General features: G+C 46.3%; 1 protein-coding gene and 2 non-coding genes across 3 annotated transcripts; 1 reads left to right on the forward strand and 2 right to left on the reverse strand.

Moving 5' to 3' along the window:
- Window positions 1-1,368: 1,368 nt before the first annotated feature.
- LOC116190031 lies at window positions 1,369-5,655 on the reverse strand. The gene is made up of 2 exons (XM_031519711.1): window positions 5,588-5,655; window positions 1,369-1,909 (listed from the first exon to the last, which is right to left on the reverse strand). The coding sequence occupies exons 1-2, from the start codon at window positions 5,653-5,655 to the stop codon at window positions 1,369-1,371; spliced, it is 609 nt and encodes a 202-aa protein (XP_031375571.1).
- Window positions 5,656-8,804: 3,149 nt separating this feature from the next.
- TRNAM-CAU lies at window positions 8,805-8,878 on the reverse strand. The gene has a single exon. It is a non-coding gene; the product is annotated as a tRNA-Met (tRNA).
- A 7,297-nt stretch (window positions 8,879-16,175) lies between these two features.
- Window positions 16,176-16,248, forward strand: TRNAK-UUU. The gene has a single exon. It is a non-coding gene; the product is annotated as a tRNA-Lys (tRNA).
- Window positions 16,249-27,433: the final 11,185 nt, after the last annotated feature.

A 27,433-nucleotide genomic window follows, 5' to 3' on the forward strand; every position in this document is an offset into this window, starting at 1 on the left:
TCACCCCCCCCCCGGTTCTGGTTCAGGAAAGGGGCAAGGCAATGATCTTACTTCGAAGCAATCTCTGGAGTTTTCCCTTATCCGAACGAGTCTTGCAAGAAAATAGGATTTCATATTGAGCTCCAAATATACGCTATTGGGATAGGATGGCTCCTACTAGCTCTCCCCCCCTAAGAACCGCACGTGCGAGTTCCCCCGCATACGGCTCAAGTGGCGAAGGCCCTTTCCTTCGCGCTTGGTAAGCGCTTCGCTGTAGCCAAGCTTACTGCTAGCCTATCGGCTAGAGCCAAGCTTCGACCGCGACTGCTCGTCGCTTCTGGCCGCCTTATTCCGTCACCCGAGATCCAAGTCAGCACCGGCAAAGATCTCTTGATTCCTTGCGGCCGGGCCGGCTTGGAAGCAAGCTACCTGTCGCCTATCTCACCCCCTTTCTATTAGGTTGATAGGTTGCCCCTTTCCCCTTTCTCTAAGTTGTTGGTAAGCTTCCAAAGCTCCTTCCTTCAGCTGGGTGAGCCTTCGCTTTTTGGATCGTCTTCTGCCCAATGCGGTACCCTCCCGTTTTTTTGTTCCCATTGGGTTTACCTTGTTCACAGGTCGACCCCATGGCAGCAAGAAAAGGCGATCTTGTGCTATACTCCGGTGATCTCTTTCCTACCGAGGCACGCAAACTCCCATCGTGTCCCAGATCACATTCCGTGAATCGAAAGGGGAAGCCTACTCATCCATCAGCTCCTCTCGTAGATCGGTGCGGTTTGACGAAGCGTCTAAGCACAGTTCACTCGCGTTGATCAATCAAGAGTTTTGCCGCCACTCCAACACTTAAGGTTACCTCTTTATCATACACTTCTTGCAGTCTTTCCCACGCTTCATACCCCCTCTTTCTTCTTAAGGTAAGGTAAAGGGCCAGGCATGGTGGGGTAGGAGCATCCTGTCGGCAATCTTTTGGGCTTGACCAAGAAGTCTTATGTCCTCCGAGTCGCACGGCGTTTTAACCGAAAGAACTTCTTGCGCAATTCATGCCTTTCTGTTTTTATGACCAGAAATTGTTTCTTGATTTCCATTTCAAATTGTTCTCTGGACTTTTTATCAATATGAGGTGATCGTAAGACAGTATATAATACTCGTGATTCAGGCAATCCAATCTTCCGTGTGTAAGGCGGAAGCCCCCAAAAATGGTTTTTCAAAAATGGGTGATCAAAAGATCGAATCACTATGCCTATCTTGGTGGTCGTTACTTTTGGTGGTCTTTCTTTTTGGCTGACTCATCTTCCTGTTCTATTGATCAGAAGCATCCAGCAGCGCCACGACAATCGATTAAGTCGTGGAGTTTTCATCGAGATCCGCTACCCGCGTGAAAACCTTTTCCTTTCATTTTTTAAAGGCATCGGATTGTACTCCCCCATCATGGAGCTGGTCTCGCAGGCGAGAGAGATTCTTTAAGGAGTCCTCTCCCGTGGAGGTACGTGGATTATCCAGGGCCCGGGCCCCGCGTCCCTCCCAATCGCCACTTGGATCAAGTACGGCCATATGCCGTATGATATCCACCTTGACTTCGAAGCGGTCTTCTGCGTCAAGATGGGCCAAGTAAATCTCCTCTGCCGAGCGGTTGGAGTGTGATCCTAAGAGGCGCTCCCGTATAGATAGAACACTATCGCCTCCGATCACTTCATCCTCGTGATAGGGGTAGGGTACGGGAGGGAGAATATCTGCTTCCCCGGGAGCTACTGGATTCTCGGGGGCGTTTTGGGGGTCCGGCTGGGCCCCTTCTTCGCCTTCAAAATCGAAAAGAGTAGTCCAACCGGGGCTCCTACTGCTACCCGCCATTTCACTGCCTGACGGCACGTTGGAGGGTTGCTCCGCTGCAGGATTGGCAGCAGGTTGACCTCCTGCATGTGCAAGCTGGAACCTACTGCCGAACCAACAAGAAAAACAAGAACGAAAATAGGAACCTCCCAACCAAGAAGCCGACTTACCAGAACGCGGAACGACCTGACCAGTAGGATTGATTTTAGTTTTCCCCAAATCAGACTCAAATCAATGCTGAATACAAGAAATCAAAAATAGACTACGGTTAATACGGAAAAAAGTACAAAGACAACGATCGAAATGCGAACAAAAAGATTTTTTAAATTCGCAAGAGTTTTTATCAATCTTCCAATCATTTTCTGTGGGTTGCATGGTAATTTTCATGTAGTTTTTATTTTCAATTTTGCACAAGAATGACATAAGTAATGACCACATTGGGGCCTCACAATTTCCGTGAGAGATCCGATCTCGGTTGTTTTCAACTTTATCTCCTTCTCAATCGGTATGGCTCTTGGAGGAAAGTGGATCCAGGTTGGTTTCCCAACCCAACGGATCGTAACCTTAGGGCGACAGCCGAACCATGGTTAGTCACCCCCGCCAATGGATCTGATCTATTCTTCTCTTCCGCGAGTGAGTAGGTGGGTACACGGAACACTTATCTAATAAAAAAAGTTTCCAAGAAAACTTCGTTCGAATTGCATGTGTTAAGCATATAGGCCAATAGCTTCTTCGCGCTAAGCAACTTCTTGGCAGCTTCAACCTCCTCAACCTTAGATGGAGGAGAAAGGAAGAAAGACTTTCACTTTCTACGCTACGATCTTTCTTCTCTTATGAAATTTCGTCTAAGAAAGAAGTAGTCTAAGAAAGAGAAGGGGAAGTTGACTCCAACTGGCTGATCGACCAGCCCGCAAGCTACTCCATTTTCTTTTATTATCTGCTATTGATTATGTTCTAAATGCTACTTGCTTATTTACGCAATTACAGCCCCGTGAGTAATAAAGTAGGGTTATGAAGGATTTAGCCTTTATTGACTTTGAGAAAAAAGGGAAGAAGAAGGATCTTCTTCGGTGGATCCCTCTTGTTCCTGTTTAGTCCCCTTCGTTTCGGAGGTTTCTTTCAGTCAGAAGGGCTGCTCTTCCTGCTTTAGTCAATCAATGCAGAAGTTCTTTTCTTCGCTTAGTTTCACTACTCTTGCTATAGGGGTTAGGGCTTTCTTTAACTTTATCTTCTTTTTTTTTTATGGTAGAGCATAAGCTAGTCTTTTTGGAATCTCCGCTGCAGTTGTTCACGAATCCCTTTTCAGGGGTGAAAAAGGAATAATGAATCCGGTGCTATTGGACTGCCTTCAAGCGCAGAACAGGAGAAGAAAAAAAAAGGAAGTATGGTAAGTTAGGAGTTCCATAAGCCAACTTATCCCCGGGGTCACGAAGATCTAAGTAAGGAGGGAGTTATAGTGACTAGTTTGAAGTGGCGAATGCTCTTTCTTCCTATCTGGGAATCATAGCCTAGTCTGACTCATCGAAGATGCACAGAATCGTCTTTTTTACTTTTCACTCCTAGCTGTGAAGAAAAAAGCAAGTAGTCGCTTCCAAGAGCTAGGAAGCTGAGACAATTTCCTTTCGTATGGAGCAAAGAAAGCATAACTATGGTCTGATGAACGGTTAGATGGCTTATCTGTCACCAAATAGGCTCAACTCAAAAAGGCTAATCCTTGAAAAAGGCGAGTTGCGCTAAGGTCTCAGTTCCAGGTCTAAGTACTACAGACGAAGCACACCGAACCTAGGTTTCTTTCTACCTCGTCAGAGAAGAAGGAAAGTTTATTCCCTTTTTTGTACGAAACTGGGCTATGAATCCAATCCCATCGAGAAAGTGCGAGTGCTTTGATGCTGCTGTTAAGTTCGAAGGGTAAGGCTTGGTCTCATTCCAGTTTGCCACCGTATTTATCTGGGGTGAAAGTTCCTAATCTCTATATTATAAAATTAGAATGTCATAGATTCTATTCTAGATGCAAGGTAAGGTGCGGAGCGAAAGGAATAAAGGCAATCAAGGAAAGGTCGAAAGCTAGGAAAAACCTCTATTTCAAAACCGGGTGTTCACTCAAACTAAAAAAGCCTATCTTTCTGGCACTGGGCATTGTTCCTAATTAAATTCCCTTTCTTTCTGCAGGGTGTGAGATCGTATGAGCTCCTCTATGTTAGTATAGCGCGTGGGAAATACCAAAACTAGCTCCTACTCCCACTCTATCAATTGGAGCGGTTAGGCCTTTTCCTAATGTCCTTCTAAGGCACCAAGAGCGCTCTCACTATTCCTTATTGCCGAAAGACAGATCCCAGTACTCGTCTTAGTGCCCGGTATTCGGAGAAAGGGTTCTTTATTAGAAAGAGAAAGAAAAGGTATTTCCATTTCCCGGTCTTCCCAACTAGTAGAATTCTTACAACAGCTGAAATAGCAACGAATCCTGCTAACAGCAGAAAGAGAGCTACGCCTTTTCTTCCTATTTCTATACAACAAAGAATTCCTGAAAGAAAGGGAATCCTATCCAATCTCGCTGAGAAGGACGGAAAGACTACCAGCCTATGCTGTTCGATCTCCTCTCCAACCAGTCGAGCTGCTTCGCTCCTTTTTTTATTCTATATAGAGACTTTTCTTCTTCAATCGATGCCTACCTCTGGGCAGGACTTATTAAATGTTGACCAGCAGACAGAGTTTTCTTTGCTCTACTCCAATTGGTAGAGGCAGAGCAGAGGTGACAAGATCCATTTCTCGATTCCCCCCATCTCTTTCGATGGGATTTCCATTAATAGAAAGAGAGTTCAATCGTGAAACTTTCTCAATTTCCTTTTTTCGGAAACGGGAAAAAGGTTGAAAAGAGGAGTTCTTATTCCCAAGTACCTCACCACAACTACTAGCCCGGCCTACAAGACCGCTTATGGTTATGCCGAATCAATCTACTTACTATACTATAGGCCTATACTATAGGCAATACTGTCAGCTAGGAAAGCTTTCAAGCATACTATCACTGCTAGGCTACTACTTTTATCTGGTTCGTTCCTAGCCCAAGAAAGCTAAGGCGCTAAGGCAAGGACAAGATCCAGGTATGAAGTGACTGGTTCGATAGGACCAGGAAGACCTTATGACTAAGGAAATATGTGACTTACTTAATTGAGTATTGAGTTGCCTCACCACTGAACTAACTACCTCGAGAGCTAAGAATAAACTTAGCAATTTGATAATCGAAGCTACCGGCTCTTCCACTGACTCGTCCACTGCTGCTAACCAAGCTAATCCTACTGCCAAGCTACAGGAAGGGACTTTTTCTTCATTGCCCTTGCCAGGATCAAAGTAAGAGTTGATCGATGGCATACTACTTGCTCTCTCCCCTCGGTGACGGAACTCGCCTAAGGGGCGTAGCGATCTGATACAACTATTTATATATGATAGCAGCAAAGTCAACTGATTGAACAAAGGAAGAGCAACTCTCTCGGCTCACTTCAATGGGTGACTTCGCTACCTTCCCAGAACTGCTTCCTTACTTAGATCGTTCGTGACTCAATGAAAACATCGACACAGGATCAAAAAAGAAAGAAGTCTACTTACTTGCCTTCTCTTTCACTCCCAAAAGCAGAATGAGAAGCGATCTTTAGTTACCACCACCTTCAACAACTTCCTTCGGACCTATGGTGACTTCTCTCCAGAAGACCGAGAGTCAGGACTTAAGCTATGCCCGTACTAAACCTAATCAAGAGCGGGAAAGGGGACATCTCTTTCATTCAAAGCAGACCAAGGCAATCCCGATTCAATAGCAGTGGCTTCTCTAAGAGCTGAGTCAATAGCTGCGGTAATGCCCATTCTTGCAAAAGAAGAACTCTCCCGTACTCTTGTACCTTTCTTGAACTCGCTCATCAAGCGTTTCAGTAGTCTGCCTTCTAGGGCAAATTTCCACTCTTAAGCAAGGGGGCAAATCTCTTCGTTGCCTTTCGTCAGCCTAACTAAACTCCAATGATCAATCTCTCTCTTAGCAATGATCTGTCTAGGGCCATTTGAACTAAGCTAATAAGAATCACTTTTCCTTTCCCTTGCCCTTTCATCTATCTATCTCGGCTAGTGAATTGATTAAAGAAGGGCTTTTTCCCGGCGAGAACCCCTTCTTAAAAGTTCCTTTTTTTAAAAGTTCTGTTAGGTTCTTAGTTGTTTGTACGAGTATAGAGAAGAGACTTTCTATAGGAATAAGAGCTGATCTTGTTACTGCTTGTGCGGAAACTTACCTTCACCTATTGTACGCCCAGATGAAAAGTCATGCTCAACCTCTCAAGGATTTCATTACAGGGACGGGACTGGGAAGAATGAAAGAAGGAGCTCCCCAATCGACAATTTGGTTCAACTCCAGGAAGGAAGGCAAAGATTCTAGATAAATTCCTGGATGATGAACAAGATGCACTGCAGCAGCAATAGCAAGTCACTTTGGAACGACTCGGCATCGAGGTCTCGCCGAGCCTTCTCTACTGTACTCCCCAACCGCACCACCTGGGGAAACCAAGCGAAAGAAGACAAGATCGAATCGGAAAGCACTGTCTCGTGCTCGTCTCGTTGAGTGGACACAAAAGACTGCTTTCCTGGTAGCCGTTGATTCTAAACTCTCCTTCCCTTGAATTCGCTTCCTCCCTTCATCTCTCTCTTTCATCGGCGAACAATAAAGCACGGTGGGATGCATTGACACGACTCCACCTATTGAATAGAGAGAGGGCCTATTACTAACGAGCGATTCTGGCTTTACGTCTCCATCTTGATTGGAATCTATCAAAAAAGGGTAATCCCACAGAATCATCGGGCTTGACTTTCTTTTGGTAAGTAGGAGCGCTTCTGATCGTACTTCTTTCAAGGGAGTCTCTTTCTGTCTCCTTCGGGCTCTCCTCACTGGTATCCGTGACCTAATACTGGATTAAGGGATATATAGCTCTGGTACCTGTAAGACTGGACTTGAAAACTCGGGGGAGATGAAAACCGATGGATGTGTTTACGGGCACTAAGCTTTGGCTATTCTGTGAAATTGGAAGAGGTTCCTGCTTTGATTCAAAAAAAAAAAGTGAAAGGGCCCGGAGGGGCTTACCTTATACCCCATTTTTTGGACTCGATAAATCCATCCCCTAAACGAGTTCAAAAATGCTTTAAACGAAATTATGCTAAAGCGGATGATCAGGATTCTAAACCTTATTCCAGGTAAGCTTTCATAGTAGAGGATGCGTTCAACTCTCCTTCTTTTTCGAGTGAAAAGCTCGTTTTAATCATTCAAAGCGTCTCCGAGGGGGGCGAGTCAGACTATGGATATAAGCCAAAGAGAGGAGTTTGGGGCACCAGTCAATCCATCGGAATAGAATAACGACAATCATAACGTCACTATTGATGAGAGTCAAGAGTATGATCAGGTCTCCTATCTACGCCCAAGAGGTATCTAACGTGCTTCTTTCCTTCATACGTGACAGATCTAGCTTCAGCTTCTCCCGCTTATAGCTATAGGTAAACAACAGGTGCTAGTGAAATATCTATCTGTATCTGATACTAGTAATAGTAATATATATATTGTCCATATGTACGAAATGCTATCTGTGCCGCCGGCCTCTGCAATCCATGTTCTTCACTCCGAAAGATAATAAAAGAAGTTTTCCCTATCTTACTCAAGATGAGTAACTGTCAGCCCTATTCTCTCGTTACCCTAACCTGAAAGCCTACTCCTTCCTCACCACTGGAAACTTACTCTTCTTCCTTGTCACAGTCACATTTATCGTTTTGTTCCAGTCCACAATGGCTTTGATTCTGGTTGGGTCGATAACTCTCCAGCGATGTGTTCGAGGTAGACAAGCCCCGGCGAACCCGCACTTCGACATCTTTAAAATAGCTTCTCCCTTCGCAAGACTTCCAGTACGGATCGCAGATGTTGCACGTGCTCGGACCACGTTTTGCTGTAGAAAGGGATATAATCTTACTAAACAACCACGAAATCATCAAGAAAGGGGCGCAATACCTCATTCACGACTCTAATGAATGTCGCCGGGACATTGCAGAAAAGAGTCAGACCCGCCATTTTTTCAGTCCTTGCCGCGTCTTGAAAGCCGTCTCCCAGACAGATTATTCCCCGATGACTACTAGACTAAAAAAGAGGCCACCAACTAGGTCATTCCATCGGGGCTTGACGAGCTTCGGTCGCTCTCTATAGTTTGACGCGAGTCATCTGTGCAGCCTTAATAGGTAGAGCAAGAGGAATCGGGTTCGGGTGAGCCATGAATCTACTCGCCTTTACTTACTCTAGTGGTAGTTCGAGCTCGCCTATAGTACCCTTCCTGCTACTGCTTGAGTAAGCTCTCTCTCCCGAGCCAGCAATTTTGGCAGCTGAAAAGCGTAGGCTTTGAATTTCATTTCTACTGGCTACAAAATGAGAAAATGAACTTTTCACTCTAATTGGAATCCTTCTTTCTTTCCGTGCCGTGATCCGCCCTTATAAGCCCTTACGGGGCCTTTTGTACTAGCTTACCGCCTGAACTAGAGCTAGAAGCCGAACCGATTACCAACCGAAAACGGAAGGTTTGATCTACGGTGCTCTCACTGGACTGGCTTTACTGACTTACCTCACTAGCTAAACTAATAGAACCCTGGGCGAGTACTGGAAGTCGGAAAGACAATTTCCCTAAAACCGGGAGAAGGAGTATTTAAAGAAAGGGAGCAGCCACCATAGCTAGAACGCCCAGAGGAGGGTTTGGCGAAAGAAAGATGGGGAGCCCTAGATATTGACCACCACTACAGGAATTGGTACTGGTCTGGCCAGCTTCAAAACGGATGCATAATAGCACCGTCTTGAGCAAAAGGCGCTCAAGACGGTGATTCTTGCTTAAATACCTCTGTTTGCTCCTTGTTATCCAATGGCATTCTTTCCATCTATCGTCTTGCTCTCCTCTATTGAGAACCCCGATTCACGAGCAGGACTCTATCAAGTCTCTGACGTGATTAGGCGGGGGCAGGATTCGAACCTGCAATCTTCAGGTCATGAGCCTGATGAGTTGACCAATTACTCTACCCCGCTTCTTCCCCTTATCCAACTCCTCCTTCATCCTCGTTGGTCCTTCGTTCGTAGTGGTCATTGTTATCAAACCCCTCTTTGACATCACATTCATCATCCGGGCGGGCAGCCTCCGGTCCGGGTGCTCAACTTGACTTTATTTAGAAGTCGCGCCTTTTGAATATGAGTAGGCGACTTGCATGTGTTAAGCATATAGGCCAATAGCTTCTTAGCGCTTAGGTACTACCTATAAGCTTCAACCTCCTCAACCTTAGATGGAGGAAATAGTAAGCAAGAAAAGGGAATCCAAACCTTCCTTTTCTACACTTTCTTCTCTTATGAAATTGAGACTTTCTGATGCACGTTCTTCTATTCCTGAAGAAAGAAAAGAAGGAGCGCTCTATCTTACTTATCGATTGCACGGCATTCCTACTGTCACTAACGGACTAAAAGCATTACTTCTTAGCTGGCTTACGGGTGTAGTAAGAGAGACCTCTTTAATACGATATTCCATCCCTCACTGACAGTAATTGCTACTTGAACTAGAAAGCACAGATCAGCTACTGTCGATAAAAAGCAGGCATTACGCACTAACTGAGAGCAGGGATGGATATTGAAAGCTAGGGCTTGGCACGCGTTAAAGGCTTACCTCTTCGCTGTCCCCTAAGGGAAAAGGCAGATCTCTCTCTTTAATACGAGATTCCTTCTCCCCAAGGCGAATAAGTTGAGTCAGAACCCTGAGGTGAATACTGAACGGCACGACGATTATCTCTTAAGTAAAAAAGTATGAACACCACACAACGGAGTTTATGTATGACAAACGTTTTTCTTTGATTCGTAGCTAGAACATGAGGGTCTTATTTTCTTCGCCGCGCTGAGAACCGGCTTGACGGTCGCCAGCATAGGGGAGCTCCCCATGAAGGTTATCCTGCTAGGCGGACCTCTCAACTAGTAGGAATTCGGGATCTAGTTGGGAACGAGACATGCGAACCACAAGGAGAGCATGGGGAGGACTCTCATAGCGGGACCCTCTTACCACGGGTAGTTCATTGCTTCCCCCGGCCCTCAAAGGCAAAGGATTGCACTAACGAGTGCTCTTCCCTCATGTCGAGTTGCTTGGACTGACTGACGGTTAGGTGCCGGTATGAGTGAATACCAGTTTACCGTCGAAGGGAGGAATTCATACCCGCCTTTCCGATCTCTTCTACTTCACCACTTTCAACAGAATTATAGTAACGTAAGGAGCGGGTATAGTAGGGTGCTGCTCCCGGGGATAGGTTATGAAACCTTAACTTACAGCTCTTCCTTCACTTACCGGATTATGGATAACTTGCCTACATACGTGATTATGCAGCTGGCCCAGGAAAAGGCGATACTGCTAACCGAAGAAGATGGAGTCAGGAACAAGAGGTTGTCCTCCCCGCTTCTCTCACCAACCTTGCCCGATCGAGTAGCGTAGTCAGATAATGGAGCTAAGCCGAGACTTGTGATTCAATCGTGACATAAAGCCCCATGTTTTTTGTTTAAAGATGAGCATGAGCCCTATGATTCACCTACTACTTTGAACCTACGACGAAGAACCTACTGAGGTCAATCTTTCCCTTGAAGTTTGGCTTTCTACTCCTTTTGCCTTCTTTCCTTGCCCATCAAAGGCGACGGGTTCAAAACAAGCAGTGAAGTTCCGCTTCTTTTCACCTCCGACAGAGTTCGATTACCGACCGGGGCGCCTACTATACCTACTTTTTGGCTAGTCTACACTCTTTCTTCGATCCTACTCCGGCTTGCTTAACCTTATTTAGTTTTCTTTCCTACTCGAGTTTCAGCAGAGGACCTAAGGCCGGCCTAGTAATCGGAATGGGCGAAATGAGCCTTAACGAAAGAAGAAGCTGTGGGATAGAAAACAAGGATGTAAGCCGTAAGGGATTCATCTGGCTGGGACTATTCCCCTCCAACTGGCTGTTCTCCTGTTAACAAAGTGACTAATCCATCAAAGGAAGAAACTGAACTCAAAATAAGGGCCTAGGTTCAAACAAGCTCCACTACTGGGCCGGTTGATCAGCGAACTACACTCTGCTATACACTCCTTGTGTGAGGACAATCGTCGTCTTTGGCGACACTCTACTTTTCGCATCGACGGCACCGACGTCACAATCATCCTACTTGGAATTACCAGGAAAAACTTTTTTATAAGGAAAGAATACATGCGGAATCATCTACACCTATTCAGCGAGCTATTCCTTTTTTTTTTATTTAGGAAGAAGATGAAAGACTGTTTGTCAATCATCTATCACAACGATGGATCAAGTAGATGTCAAGATACGAGGACGCTGGTTCAAGAATTGTCGAACACTCGTCTTCTCGGGATAGATCGTTCTAAAAGACTGCACTTTCTTGGTATGGAAAGAAGCCTGGTTCTGGCTAATATTTTTGTTGAGGTTCTTTTGAAAGTCGAAACTCGCACGTTAATTAACGATTCACAGGCGATCTCATTCAATCATTTTGGGGGTTGGCGAAGAGCAAGAAAGACAAGACAGAGACTTTCTAGAAAAAAACCCGGTCTGGTACTAGAGCTATAGGCTTCAAAGCTATAACAATGGAGGTTGGGAATGACTATTTGTTACTCACCTTGGAGTATGCTGACCGAAGGCAAAGGTGCATTGCCTGCTATTTTCTTTTCGACTTCAGGAGCTCATCAAGCGACTCAGCCTGACTGTACTGATCCAAGAGTGTATCAGTTCCGTAGAAAGAAGAGAATGAAGGAAGACAGCATCCGAGAGGGTGATTTCTCTGCCATTTCTTTCCTAATCCTTAGATGAATCCTGAAAGTCTCTTTCTCAAGGCAGTTGAAAAGCGGGCTTTCCTAGAGCAGGATGGTGCTAGTAGTGAAGATGAGTCCTCCTTGTCAGGTGGTAGGTGACTGCGCTTAGAATTGTTTAGTTTAGATAGAATTGAATCTTCGATCTCTCGAGCGTGGTATATGGTCAAATCCATTCTTGATTCAATGTGGGCTTCTCGCTTCACTCAGTAGGTGGCGGCTAGGTCAGATCATGCTATCGAAGGGCTAAAGGTGGGGTAGGGCGCTAAACTCAAATAGTTTTGCGTTAATGAGCGTAAATGAGAAGCTGCTAGATTGCGAAAAGAAAAATAGTGCGACGAGGTAGAGAAAAAAAAAAGATGCAAAATGATGCGCTCCGCAATTCTTTAAAGAAAGATAAGCGAGATGTGCACGAAAGAAGTCCTTCGCTGAAGCGACGCTCCTCAACCAACGGTGAACCTAGGCCAAAAGAAGTTCTTTTTCTTTTCTTTTTTTCATTGGCGTGCTCGACCAACATTTGTTCCGGTGTTGATACGAACCATGTGATCAGTGAGATTGGGTTCGTGGTAAGTCTCCTTCGGTCCGGCTATACATGGTAGGGGTCCTTGTGCTGCTTTGTGCTCTACTCTAGCTTCCGTGCAGAAGTCATCTACGTCATTTGGGGAGAACAATGTAGCGCCATCCCATCCGCTCTCTAGGGCTGCTTAGCGGCGCGCCCGACCCTTGCTGGCTCTTTCTTTCATCAATAGATGTGGATACAATCACATAGAATAAGAGGATTGGCTCCGCTCTACTGTGGGTGGTGGGCTTGTTGCTACTAGAGACTATTTGGTTGAGGGTTACGCCTATCGCGTCAACCCGGAGACCGACGTAATGGCAACTAAGGGTGCGGACAGCCCTATGGACGACGCGGCCGGACCCGAGTTGTAACCACTGTTGATAGCCTCGAATGGACTGCCTTGATCAAACCGGTAGTCTGTCTTTGTTCTCTTCTCTGTGTGCTTGACTCTCTCTGTTCTGCCGGTCTGCCTTTGGTCGCATCTTTCCAGGGGAGTGGAGAGCTGCCTGCTGACGGGGTGTGGTCTCGTTCAGTGTCTTTCTTTGCCACCTACGTTCAGCTTGATGGACTGGTCGTCGTAAGGTTTGTCACGCCGTAGTCTTTATTGTTTTCAGGGGAAATGATCAGGTCTCCTGACCGCCTTCGGTTCTATGGTCTGTCACTCCTCCCATCTCCAAAGCCAATTGATTACTGGGCCTCGGGTATCTATCAATAACAAGAATCCGCTTATCACGTCACTTTGCTTGTGAATCTGCCTCTCTATAGAGCAAGCATCTGGTACGTACGAATAGAAGCATTCTTTAATCGCCGTTGTGGCGGGCTTGCGTTTGTCACAGGATCGGATCAACGGATTCACTACGGAAGCATTAATCACAACATACATAACAACAATTGGAAGTGCCCGTGATCATGATATGATGCATTGAGGGAATAGCTCGGCCGCCCAGTATACTAGATCCGGCTCCACTTTCGATGATTACCCTATAAATACACTCGAATGAATGGAATTATTTGGCTACGATGAGACGTGGTGCCCTCGCCCTTTCCTCCATGTACAAGTTGATCGTTATATCAGTCCGAGTAAACGAACTAGATGCAAAGAGTCCCATCTTTTCAAGATAAAATCAAAGGAGAACTGCCGAACTTAACACAGCCTATTGTATATGTATAGATGTGCAACCTCAAATATAAAAAAAAAAGAGAAGGCACCTACACCTGATCTATTCGATTGGCGCTAATGCCAAAAAGAAAAGAAAAAGCGCAAATAGCTACAGCATCACAAAATGGCTATGAGAATGATGGAAGGTGGGCTTGGAGGGCGGACCCGAAATCGGATATGGATCTGAGCGCGTATCCGAAGTCGAAGCAGTGGAACGCCTTTCTGTAACGCCCTGGCGCGAGAGGGGACAGAGGGACTTCTTGCGTGTGGAATCTGCTTCTTGAGCGGAGCAAGCGGAGGCTCGAAAGCTTATTAGTAGTGGCTAGCGCTTTCCGTTTTCTCGCTTGGTCGCAGCTAAAGTCGTGCGAGAGGCCGGGATAGTCCACCCAGCGTCGGGAGCAAGATTACCGACGGAACCTTCCCATTTGGCTCAATTGAAAGTAGGACTGTATCGACGCAAAGTGAGTTGTCAATTGACCTCGATCGAAAGCCTTCTTTCAGAGACGCGCTACCACTTGACCAAGAATGCACTCTCGTCCCCTCCAACTAAGGGCTAGTACAGACACTACCCTCCTGAGATGAACTCGACAAAGACACACAATTTCGGACTTAAAGTCAAAGCGCTCACCTCGTGCATTCACCCTAAGGGAAAGTTCCGGAGTCAAGTCAACTCAAAAAAATTACTATCAATCAAACAAGAGCACTATACGCTCCCTACGCGCACCCTATGTACATAACTCATACTGCGAAAGGACAGCGAGGGAGACAGACAGTACGCGCACTACAGAAGAGCTATCGCGAAACTGGCAGAAGACGTTGCATACCATTCTCGTGACGCACACAAGACGGAAGTGATCGTGGGGCCACGCGCAAGCTCCTATCGCAAAGCTAGTAAGTAGCCTTTTTCTTTCTATAGCTTCAAAGCCGCCCCACTACCCTATCTCTAGTTGGGGCCCGTCACTTCGTTCGTACCTTTCTTGGCTTAGGCTTCCAACTGAACAACCTTTATGGCCTTGCCGCCCGCCGCTAGCAGAAGCTAAGCGCTTGAAAAGCGCGCTAAGAAAGGTTGCTTATGTCGGCCTTTCTGTGCAACAGTCCACCAGTAGCGGAAGAGAGGGTTACCGTACATACAAGAGTCTTCCAGTTCTTACGTAAGCTTTTTCTTAGCAGTCAAGTAGTACAACAGCTGTATCAACTCAACTAACCCGGCGCGGCGGGTCGCCTTTTGAATTCAGTAGATAGATAGAAGAAACTATTAGATAGAGTTGGAGTAGGTGAGTGAGTGAGTCCTCACTGACCTGAGCGATTTCGATCACCACCTAGCAGGCCTTTTATTTGGTAGGTAAGATCGCCGAAGCGTATCATCAGATTTGACTACGAAGGAAGGAACTCGAAGTGAGACGGCACCGTCTTGTGCAAGGCAACGATAGTTGGCCCTCTATCATCTTCTATCCGGTAGACTTGGTAAAAGGGCTCCGACTTTTTTCAAGAATTAGAGTTGACCGCTACCCCCCTACGTAGTGATTCTATCAATCATGTACGTAGGTAGGGGGCCCTCCATTCTGATTGGTATCTCATGAAAAAAGAAAGCCATTTGCACCAGGCGCACTGCGCTTTCCCTTGCCCAGATGTTCGCCTTTCTAAGTCAAGTAATGGTGACCCGCCGAAGACTGGAGCCTCGTAACATGTTGACGAAGACCTCCGAAATGAGGGTTCGGTCAGTAGAGGGGACGACTTTGCCTCCCCGGAATAAGAATAGCCCTGCTCTCTAGCCGACTGATCCCCTTGATCATATAACAGGGGGGGAACGTGTCACATTAGAGGTGAACGATCAGAGATGTCCTCTAATCACCACGATGAGGCTGGTCCCTCTTTTAGTGGACTCAGCTATGAATATGAATGAAGAAATGAATGCCGGGCTCTTTCTTTCACTGCTAACCCAAGAAGTTTCTTAATGCTGATACTTTTTCTTTCGTCGAGCCCCGCCCCGAGCTTGTGGTCCTCCTTTGAGTGTGGGTTCAATTGGATGAATCTGTCAAGTCAAGGTCAACGTACATAGCAGCAAGGATGGTGCATCGCCTATTTCTCGTTCTCGCTCGGGAGCCAAAACGAACACGCCTGCTACCTACTGTACTGGACCTTCGACCAGGCATTCTACCCTTGTCGAATCGGAACCAACCACCACTGCATTGCGCTCGAACAGTTGAGCAGCCGCCGGCCAGCAACTTCCGTGCACAGATATAGATTCATTCTTCGTACCTGGTCTAACCTCACAACCCTGCGCGGGTTGGTAAGGAGTCAGTCTTCTTTGGTAAGACGGAATTGGACAAAGAAAAGAGAGTGCTCGACCGGAAGAACGGCCAACAAAGACCGTAATTACATAGAGTTCTGCTCCTCCCCTTCTCTGTCTTTAAGGCTGAACCGTATGGCGGCTGAAAGAAAGACGACCTCACCTTCTCGTAGATAGTGTCAGTGAGAGCAACTTGAGTATCCCCCGTTGACCTTCTTTTGTAGATAGAATCTTCAATGAGTGGAAGCAAGCACCTTTCTTAGGTTGGGTGCTTGAGCGCATCTTTATCATATCGATCAAGGCTTTCCTTGAGTTTTCAATAAGGCGCGCGTTAGCACTCCTGCAAGAAAACGGCTGCGCTAACGCGCGCCCTGTAGTTTTCTTCGCTTGCTCTGCAGTACGAGCCTCATACAGAGCCGCGCCCTTTTAATATGATGAGAAGAAGAGGGGCCCCCCTCTTTTCCGCACCAATCCTTATTTAATACTAAATCTTTTTTTGGGTGTATAGCTCAGTTGGTAGAGCATTGGGCTTTTAACCTAATGGTCGCAGGTTCAAGTCCTGCTATACCCAAACCTACCAACCACTATTAGGTGATGCGTAGTTGCGTTCAAAGATCACTCTTTGGCCTTTAGACTCGCTTCAGCGACTTCGCCCTTGTTGTGACAAGGGGGGTGAGCCGCTCCAAGCCGAAAGCAATAGCGAATCCCGAACTTGCCCACGCTCATCCAAACCGGCCTCAAAAAGCGATCGGAAAGCGAAGCCCTTCCTTCCAATCCAAGCCGGCGAAGCCGCCCCTATATCTAACCACCGCTCACCCCGATCACATATTGGCACGTTCATGATGCATCATGATCAAAAGGCCGTAAAAAGACCTATGCATCAGTGTACTGTCATGATCACATATTAGCTCGATTTTATTGACGGCTTGAAGGCGAAGCCGCCTATTTCTTAGGGCAAAGGGCGCTCCCTCCTCCTAACTCCTTCCACTTCTCCCAGGGACAGGGACTACGGCTTGACCTTCGAGGAAGAACTCCGTGGGACCCCTCCTTTTAGGGCGCCTAGATAGTGAAAGGTTATCCCTTTGCATGCAACGCTGGAAGCTAAGCAAAGTCACGAAGCTCGCTGACTACGCTCGAGCAGAGCTCAGGCTTGGAGTATCCAAGGTGGCTGAACTCGCCACAGAGTTCAGGAGCGAGTGAGACTATCTTGGTGAATGCTATAAGAATCGGCTGCTCGCCGCAGCAAAGTGCTTTGCCCATGCTGCTATCCGCCGCCGAAGCGCTCAAGGGATTCGTGCTTGGATGTCGAGATCAGGGGACTCTACCCAATCCATGCGGCGAAATCTATTTCTAAATAGTTAGATAATAATATATATTTTCCGATACAAGAAATCGGCCCCGAAGCAAGGTATGGTGGGTGCCAGCAACTTTCACTTGTTAGGAGTAGGGGCTGAAAAGAGCTCTTTGTATAGGTTGGCTTTGCTGAGCTTTGATGCTTACCAACAACTTAGAGAAAGGGTAAGGTTTTATAAAGGAGCTTTTAAGCCCTTTTGCTGGATTGTTGGTCCGCGGCCCCGCCCTATAGATAGAATGAATAAGGAGAGGCCTATCGATGACATGACCGAGCCACTCTGTTACTACTCCTTACCTCACCCCCCTTGTCACTTAAGGGGAAGCAACTAAATGGAAGGCTTCGCTCGCTCACTCTAACGCTCATTTAGTAGACAGCGAGTGGAGTGCATAAGCCCCTTTAGAGAGAGGGGGGAGTACTACACGAGCTCGTAAGTCAAGTACGGACCGAGCCTTTAACTGAGACCAACCAATTGCTAGATTCAAAGGGAACCAGGGTCCAGACTAGAGAATAAGCCTCTTCATCTGATTCTTGAAAGTTGGATTCTTTTTTCGATTGAGGGAAGACTGCGGATGAGAATGTCGTATTTGATTGAATGTTGTTGAACCCAATTTGATTGAAAGAAGTCGAATCTTCTTCTATTAGGAAACCTCTCGCAGTCCATGATCAGCCTTGCTAGATGATCTTTCTTTCTATTGATAGAGCTAGGTTCTATTACTGAAATTCATGGCAGGATGAAGGACCAAAAACGACTTAGCCAATCGAGGCTTAAAATGCTAATTGATTCACTGCGAATTTAATGGTTTTCTGGCAACCGGGCTTAAAAGCGCCTTTTCCAAGGGGCGGTTAGCCGCGGGTCCTCTTGCAGGGCTTTCTGGGATAGGATATTCCGCCAGGAGATATGATAGAACGAGATGAGGGATGCCTTTCGTAACCAAGAGTATAAGGAGTTTGTTCAAAATGTCGGTTTTGGGCCAGCCAAGTAGTAAAATACTTTTGGAACTGAGAGCCCTAAATTCCCTTTATTTTAGGACGGCACCTTTGTTCTTAGTGGTCTGTCAGCTCGGGGCGGGGCTACCGCCGTAAGTGCCTAAGTCAAATAAACCGAGTTATTGGGTAAGCATGGGGATCGGGTTTGGTTTCTTGTTCCAGTTCTGATTCCTGGAATGGGCTTTAGCCATTTTATTCTCTTTTGATCCCCACTTCCTTGCGAATAAGATAACCGGCCTCCCTTTAGCTAAAAAACCCCTCTTTCTTTGACATCACAAAGAGCCTCCGGTCCGGTAGGGCTCTCTCATATGACTTGCGTGTGAAAAGCATATAGCTAGCCTTTTCATTCAGTCCGCTTTCCGCCAAGTTTCCTTCTTTCAAAGAAGTCGGTTGGGTATGATGCTTACAAAGCGGGTATTCTCTCCTCTCTACGCTGAAACTCGAGTAAGCCGATTACCTTCTGTGGGAAAGAGAGAGTGCCGTACGCCACCAAGTTGAATTCTTGAATCTCAGGAGAAGCTGGTTCGCCGGCAACGGTAGCTCGTGGGTCTGTGTTAAACGATGGAGGCCCGTGTAAACCTAGGTCTAACGATCTTCCTGAACCTTCGGCCAAGCCGCTTTGTCTGTTCATTGGATTGATGTCTGATAGCTTTTCCATCTCCCCAACCGCAATGTCCGGCTGAAGACTGAAGTGAAGACCTGGCTTTAAGCCTCTCATCTTTGATCCTTTACTTTATTAATATCGACTTCAGTCTGTAAGGCTGTTAGGAGCCGAGAGAAGGCGAAAGAGCAGATATTGGAGATTTAGGAATGATAGCCAGCAAGAGACCGGCACAAGACGTGATTCGATATTAGCTGATGCAGATCAACTTGAAGGGCATACGGAGGAGAAGGGTCTTTGATGGAATAATAGATGTCGGCATTTCTACTCCTAAAGGAAAGAAGTATAAAAATGTGAAAGTGCGTCCTTGATTCAGCGGTAGCAGGCATCTTTCGATTTAAGAGGAGGAATTCCCCTTGTCTAATACCTTTTCTCGCGCAACTTGTGCTGATGAAATTTATGACTAAGATGGTAGCTCAGGAATTGAACCCTTTCCATTCTGTTCTCATGCACTTAACACATCTTTCTGACCAAGGTCTGGATTTCTTCTCACGAGTTGGATTCGAACCAACACCTCTTGAATTCAGCGAACTCCCTTTTATTCGACTCGTGAGTTTGGTAACCCGGTTCGTCACGCGACAGACTACATCCGGGGTCGGTTCACCCGACCCGAACCCCAACCCCCCAATTCTCCCCCTCACCCCCTCTATGAGGATGATCCACTGGATTCATTGCACCACCACGAACAATGGGGCCTTTGCCTAACCACCGGCTTTGTCCAGCTTTTCTAAGCTTACGTGCACCATGGTTGGGATTGGAAACTCTACCAATAGTCGCTCGGCATCGGGAATTAATGACTTTTTCAACCCCCGAAGGTAGCCGCACAAGCCTAAGAGAGAGTGTGGGGGGTGCTGGTTCCTTCATTATTTTAGCAAAAGTTCCTGCGGCTCGAGCCAGCCTTGCGCCTTGACCTGGATGACATTCAATATCATGTACCCATGTTCCTATACGTATATCGGCTAATGGTATGCAATTTATTATTAGATCAAGTATCTCCTATCCATAAGCAGGGGGCGTGGCCAAGAAGCAGCCAGCTGACTGCCCCCTTCCACTCGGCCTTTCTTCGCTGTGTGGTGAATAAGGTCTTAGTATGTATGGGCATTCTGGGCAGGTCTCAATAAGTCGCTGGTCGAAGGTTTGGACCAATCGCAATTCATCACCATCTTGCCCGCTTCCAATTGATGACTGGCTATTATATAAGTGTTGACCTAAGCCCCTGTGCTGGGGCTCGGCTCCCGAACCGTACGTGAGCTGCCTCGTACGGCTCTTCCTAAGAACTTGAAGCCCCTCTCTCGAAATAGAAATTAGAAAAAAAAAATGCATTTAATACAAAAAAGCCTTTTTCAAAAAGCCTTCGCCCTCCGGGGCTATTATAGAAGCAGCTTCGTTCCTTGACTTCTTTGCTCAGTCAAGCTTCCTTGTTCCTTAGTGTAGTCTCGGTCCATAGTTTAAGACTCCGTTCCTTATAGCCTAGTCTATATCCACAGTTGACGTGACTCCGTACCGACTTCCCTTAGTAGACGGCTAAGTTACTTCGTAACCTTAACCTACTTTCTTTCTTACTATTAAATCATAGGCCTTCGTCGGGCTTTCGTCCCTTCGCCTATAGGCGAAGGCTTAGCTTCGCTATCGCTCATGACTTGGGATAGAGTCCGTGTAGTCGTCGGCCTTCCCACCAGAAAGGCCTATGATATAGTGGTCGGCCTTTCGAATGCCTCCTTCCAACCTTTTCTGAGAAGCCCTTTACGACTATAAAGGGCGGGGGCTGTTCACCTTTGGAAACTTAGCTACTTAAGTACGACTCAAGACTAAAGTCAAGGCGAAGGGGGCTCCCAGGCCGGTACATCCGGCAGAATGCTTGGCCTCCTGCGCTGGAAGCGACACCCGAAGGGTGAGCTTCTGGCGGTTAGCTTCTAGCACTAGATAATAGGTATTAGGCATTCTGAGCTGGAAGGAGGCAAGTAAATGAAGGGAGGCATTACGGGCCGACTACAAGAAGCAAAGCTTCGTAGACTCGGCAAGTCGCTTATAGAATGCCGACTACTAAGTGAAGACTTTCTACAACATTTCTAAAGGGAAGGGGGAGGGAAGCGAAGCTTAGCGAGCTTTAGAAGGCCGACCACTACATACGCCGCTGGCGGAGAAAGCTCGTTGAGCTTTCCCTTCATCCCTTGCTAAGCCAAGGTCCCAGGTCTCCGAGTCAGCCCGCGCTTTTTCGAAGAATCCTGCACCCATGGGCATACGGCCTGGCAGGCCTTCCCTTTCCGCCGGAGCTTCATGGGCGTTGCCCCGTTCCCCAATCAGATGTTTGGATGTGAGCTATACTCCGCGAGGAGCCCAACGGGCGTATGGCTTTGCCTTGCCATTTGACCTCTCTTCCCGTGTGACTAGGAATGCTCAGTGACAACCTCTCAATTGTCACCGCCTGGCCTCTCTTGCTACCACGGTAGCACCTAGTGTGGTCAGCACCAATCGTGTTCGGGCAACGAAGCTTACACTCATTCACATTGGTTCATCCTGCTATGCCCCGGGCCTTTTGCTCTTCTAACGTACAAGGTGGCCGCCCATTCGTCAAGGCCCAGGAATCCGCTGGACATCTCAGCGGCGGGATTGGATACCCGCATCCGATCGAAGTTCCATTTTAGTGCCCCCCTAACATAAAGGAGAGCTCTTTCTAGGTGGGTCGCTTCGCGCAAGACATTGCTTAGGACCAACGGGTCACACGACAGGTGCACGATCGACTTTGCACGCTCCATCCTTCGTCCCTCCGCCTATCGGCTTTGCAGGCAAGCTACCTTGATCCGTCTTCGGCTTCGATTCGTTATGCTCAGCAGCTCCAACAAGCCCTAAAGTATCTTGCCGCCTAAAACTTTGCCAAGAAAGCGCTGCTTTACGTTTGATTCTCTGTGTCCAGAGAATGCTATGCGTTCTCCACTTTCGGACCTCGCAAAGAGAGAACGTGTTTTTTCCTCTGAGTTTATTATCCTCATACTCTCTCATTCGCGGAGCGAAGAAAGCGGGCTTTGCCCCAGCTACCGCTATCCTTGGGAAACCAAAAGAGCTACCGAAGGAAAGGGATGCAGTCTCTCCCTTGGCCTTTGGAGAGGAGAAGGCAGAAAAGAAAACGTCCTTCGCGCAAGTTTTTTTGCTTCCTGCGCCCTTACTAGTAAAGGGGCTCTTCGACCAAGGGGACATTCTGGTAGGAAGGCCGACCGCTACATAAGCCGCCATCAGTCCAGGAGAGAAGCAAGCTACCTTTATTTGATCACCCTTTCCGGGCAGGTAAGAGAACGAAAATAGGGCGCGGATGGTGGTCGTGGTAGGTTCGAGGATCTTAGGCGGCGGAGCGAACTCCTCTATCGTGTTCAATTTCCTCAGGCGGACCCCCTTAATCCATCGTACTAGAGCGACCCGAGAAGAACGATTAGGGTCATATTCTATCCTTTCAACAATGCCCATAGACGAAGTGCTTCGTTTCAGATCAATTCTTCGCTGCAATCGCTTCGATCCACCCCCTCGGTGAAAAACTGTAATACGCCCTGAAGAATTCCTACCAGCAGACTTCCCTGTACTCAAAGTGAATTGTCTAAGTGCTCTCCCCTCTTGGCTTTGTCTCATTGTCTATCTCGTAATCATTCTTTTCCGTCCCTACTTCAATTAAAGCTAGCTCCTACTCCTCCTCCTTCTCCTTCATTTCATCCTCGTTGGTCCTTTTGACATAACATTCTCGGACGCCTCCGGTCCGGTAAGTCGGTCGCCCTGTAGCCAGTGACTAGCTCAGCTATGGAGCTACGTCTACACCGCCACGTCGATACTCTCTTTCGAAAGTGAGATCACACTGGCTTGTTGAAGAGGGAAAGATCACTCCTAAATGCCGCCGTTCTCAATTATACGATACCACCAGACGCACCTTGGTACTTCCATCCGCCAATCAAGGCTAGTGGAGCAAAGGGAGCCAAAAAAGGTGAGCGCCCCTACGCGAGCCTTATTGAAAAGGCCCCTGACTATAGTATAGATAGGGCATTAGCGCTTTACTAATAACATAGAAAGGGTTCCAACCAAAACCTACTCCTAACAAGTTGCTGAGTTCGGCTTTCGGGACTACTTAGGGCTTATGGTTTATATAAAGAAGAGCCCCCATTTGGCCTTCTTGTTTAAGGGCTGCTCGCCTTTTTGAATAGAAGGAAGTGGGATAGCGGAGGTGATTTCGGTAAACCGATGCATGAGCTGAGGCTCCCATGTCCCGCCGACCCTCCGAAAAAGTCAGGTCGTAAAACGGCTCATAGGGAGTCAGAAGCAAGCAGAGTCAAAGGCGGGTCAAACTCACATAAGCAAGAGGGGGGGACACATTCATGAAAAGCGAGAAGCCGTGCCCTGGGGGACTGACCAACTATGAATCGATCTTACTTACGGGTAAGAGTAGGAACATCTATTAGTCCGTATCGTGGGTCTACTTGTTATAAAAGGCGAACACCCCCATTCCAAAACATTCACATTGGTCCTCAGGCAGGCATCGAAAAGGGGACGAAAAGAGTCTATTAACCTTTACAATATTCCGGAATGTATCATGGCCCTATCCATTCATCTTTTTCTTAAAAAAAAAAAAGAGTTCCGCATCTTTCCGGGGCCCGGGGAACAAATAGGCGTGGGGAAGAGGGAGAGGGGGGCTACGAGCCCTCTCCCGTTGCTGTTCCCGGACTACCCATCCCTTCCTTCCCCTTCGCGCGGCCCGGTGAGGTCCGATGAGATCAGATCTCTCGAACGAAGTGAAGTGATAGGAAGAGAAGACTTCTGGCGGGAGATCTCTATTCATTACACCCCCTAACCTAGGTTGGGGAAAAGGGAAGTGCGCTCCTGCGCACCAGCTGAAGGAAGGAGCTTTGGAAGCTTACCAACAACTTAGAGAAAGGGGAAAGGGTTCCAACCAAAACCTACTCCTAACAAGTTGCTGGATCGAAGTAGGACATTCTCCATCCGCCCGCCAGCAGCAGAGGGGGTTCGATTCCCGTTATACGCGATGTGGCGAAAAAGACTGATTCAACGAGATATGAAATGCCTGCATTAAGATTTAAAACTTGTCGTCTACTTTCAGGAAATGTTCGGAACAGAGAACTTACAATAATACAACGCTGCATTCTCCGAAGATTGAGGAACAAGAAGAGATCTATTAAGAGAAAGATTTATTCGAGAAAAAATCTTAACAGTTACATCCAATTACAAACTACACGAAAGTTGTCCCTTTTTTATGGGGATTTACCCATCACAAAGATGCACAGAGGAACAGAACAAACTTCATATATCCCTTTTCTACTCAATCTAGAAAGAAGATTGGACGTTATTCTGGTTCGTCTCCATTTTTGTGAAACTATTCCTCAAGCAAGGCAGCTGATAAGTCATCGAAGGGTTTGTGTGAATAATGGAATGGTAAGCATTACTCATTTGAAAGTGTCCCACGGTGATCTAATATCTTTTCAAGAGAATGACGCGAGAATCCGCGGTGAAGAAATAAGGAGATCTTTCTATATCGAAATCTCAGTTGAAAAAATCATAGGCAAATTCCTTCGGGCCCGCAGACGAATGCGGAGAAGAACCAAAACAAAATGGTTACACCTACTCAAAACGTTGAGGGGATGCCACCTACTACTAAAATCCCGTTTTTTGAAACAGTTGCGTTCTTCTATGCAAAAAGAAGACAACGAAAGAACAAAGATGTTTGGATCCGAAAAAGTATGCTTAGGCAGTTCCTTCGCTGAGCACAACAGAATGAAGAGGAATTTGTATCATTTCAAATACCTATTCTTATCGAAGAGAAGGAACGAGAAAAACCGAAATCTTCCTACTCGAATAAGAAGGACTTTAGTTTACGATTCTTCTTTATATCGTAAGTCGACCTATTGCTCCGCATCCCCCCATCAGTTTACTATGAAGAGAAGAATCAAAAGGATCGAACTACCTACTCATTATTCGGAGGTGAATCATAGAACACCAAAAGCTGTGGTATCTTATGGACCTAACATAGGTCACATCCCTCACGACATAAGATTGAAAGATCCAAACCTTCCTCTTCGGAGCGGAAACGGACGTGGCCAAAACATATAAAGATCAGCGTAGTCGCTCATAGGGCCAAATCTATCCGGATAGAGGATAGTCTAGATCGATTCATAGATAGATTTCTATCCATATAGATAGGTATCTCCGTGGATATAGATAAAGGTAGGGATCCATCTAGATCTTGATTCACTATTTCCATTTTTTTTTACGACAAGTTTTAAATCTTAATTAATGCAGGCAAGGAAACATCGTTTTTTCTATTATTACTTGCTGGGTCGGAGCGTAGACGAGCGAGCAGAGCCCAGGAAACAGGGAAGCCCGTCATAGAGCAGTCGACTAGAAGTAGAAGACTGCTGGCCTGAGAGAAGGCGGCCTCTCTCGGCAAAGATGGCCCAATTTCTCTTCTTTCTTTTTGATTTCGGGTTTCTTTATTTTTTCAGGGGCCCAGAACGCTAAAAGGTGGGGGAGAAGCAAACCGAACCCCTGATCGACCTAGACACATAAAAAATTCTCGGCGTCGAGAGAAGAGAGATGTTATTCCGTAAGTAACTCAGTGAGTGCTTTTTAAGAAGAAAGAAAATGAAATACGAACAACCGCGCTGGTCGTAATAGATCGACTTTCATGCTAGTTCTTGCTCCAGCATGAAAGTTCCATTAAAGGGAAGGACGACGTACCATGATACTTTCTGTTTTGTCGAGCCCTGCTTTGGTCTCTGGTTTGATGGTTGCACGTGCTAAAAATCCGGTACATTCCGTTTTGTTTCCCATCCCAGTCTTTCGCAACATTTCAGGGTTACTTCTTTTGTTAGGTCTCGACTTTTCCGCTATGATCTTCCCAGTAGTTTATATAGGAGCTATAGCCGTTTCATTCCTATTCGTTGTTATGATGTTCCATATTCAAATAGCGGAGATTCACGAAGAAGTATTGCGCTATTTACCTGTGAGTGGTATTATTGGACTGATCCTTTGGTGGGAAATGTTCTTCATTTTAGATAATGAAACCATTCCATTACTACCAACCCAAAGAAAGACGACCTCTCTGAGATATACGGTTTATGCCGGAAAGGTACGAAGTTGGACTAATTTGGAAACATTGGGCAATTTACTTTATACCTACTATTCCGTCTGGTTTTTGGTTTCTAGTCTTATTTTATTAGTAGCCATGATTGGGGCTATAGTACTGACTATGCATAGGACTACTAAGGTGAAAAGACAGGATGTATTCCGACGAAATGCTATTGATTTTAGGAGGACTATAATGAGGAGGACGACAGACCCACTCACGATCTACTAACAAGGAAAGTAGCTTGATATTGGTTCGAATCCAATTCGTGAGGGATGTTCCTATCTATGGAAATGATCTGTAGACGGGCATGGACATAAAGATGAAAGTTATCCCAATAGTAATGTGCATATTCCCCTATTTTTCCTAGCTTTCATAATATCTGCTTCGAAAGGATCGGACGGAAACTTTAGTTTTCGATTCGTAGATGCGGGGAATCGAAAAGTATGTTAGGTAACTAGCTCTAAGACGAGGAGCTTTCACGTGGAAATTGTTAATGTCATTACCTTCCCTATAAGACATATTCCTAGAAGCAAGAATTCTTATGAAGGGGAAGAAAGTTCTTTCAATACGTGGGGTAACTCCCAATATATATAACAATAAAAGCAAGACGTGTATCAAGAAAATAATACCTGATTTGGGTTCGGGTGGGTGTCATTCATTCATCGAAGGGCGGGAGAAGTAGGTCGATCTCTAAAATTTGATTCGGGGGCGGGCGACTTGAGCAGGGCCGTACCACTCTACTTTTGTCACAAATCGTGTCAAATATGATACCTAAGTGAAGATCTCAGGGAACTTGTAAACTCGCCCATATTTCCTTAAGGAAAGGTAGAGAAGGGTCGAAAAGAGTGGAAAACCAGAAAGGACTTCCTCGGGGAAACTTCTAACAGGACCGGTAACAATAAGGTACCAGGTTAACTAAAACTATTCTTATTCTCTGGTTGTTAAGGCCTTTATTTTACTGCTGGTCTAGCTAGCCGCCCTATCTCTTCCCGCCGCTTGCTTTTGTGTAAATAAAATGTCAAAGCTTGAAAACTAAACTTGTCGTAGTTTGCTACGTAAGGCACCTAAGCTTGATAACATATCTCACAAAGAGGTGCTTTCGGTCGATCAAGTATAAGTATATTCTAGCTTAAGTTTGATAACTGTCCTTTATACATCTATAATTGGATTTATCCCAGGTGGCACTCGCACTTCTACTGGATCTCAAACCGCTGGGAAAGAAGATATAAGGAAATCATTTATTCACCTGCAAACTTGTATCTCCCTTGTATCTCCTAAGGCTGGAACAGAAGTCCCAGACACTACAACTTCCATTAAGCCATCTTCCACTCAATGAATTAAGCTTTCTATCAATGGATGGCAGGGAACTTCCAAGAGATGGAATAATACTGTCTTTCTTACTGGATGGCCTAAAGGAAGCTAGCTCGGGATATACTATCAAGTACTGGAAACAAGGGAATAGCACTTTCAATCAAATATGCGGAAATATTCAATATTCATTACTGGAAATAAGGAAACTTAACGGGAAAAGACTACCCGGGAGACATGCACCAGAGTTAATGGGGTATCACGCCGCCAGAGCACGTGAGAAAACGAAAGATTGATCGAGAGAATAAGTAGGGGCGGCCAAGACAGAG

Source organism: Punica granatum, unplaced genomic scaffold (genome assembly GCF_007655135.1).
Source record: "Punica granatum isolate Tunisia-2019 unplaced genomic scaffold, ASM765513v2 Contig00107, whole genome shotgun sequence".
Classification (NCBI taxonomy): domain Eukaryota; kingdom Viridiplantae; phylum Streptophyta; class Magnoliopsida; order Myrtales; family Lythraceae; genus Punica; species Punica granatum.

Bases quoted from the DNA above. Each gene is read 5' to 3' on its own strand.
- LOC116190031 (XM_031519711.1), bottom strand. From the start codon at position 5,655: ATGGGCATTACCGCAGCTATTGACTCAGCTCTTAGAGAAGCCACTGCT. The intron at 1,910-5,587 runs GTCTGCTTTGAA...TTGGTTCGGCAG, and splicing joins ATTGAATCGGGATTGCCTTG to TAGGTTCCAGCTTGCACATG.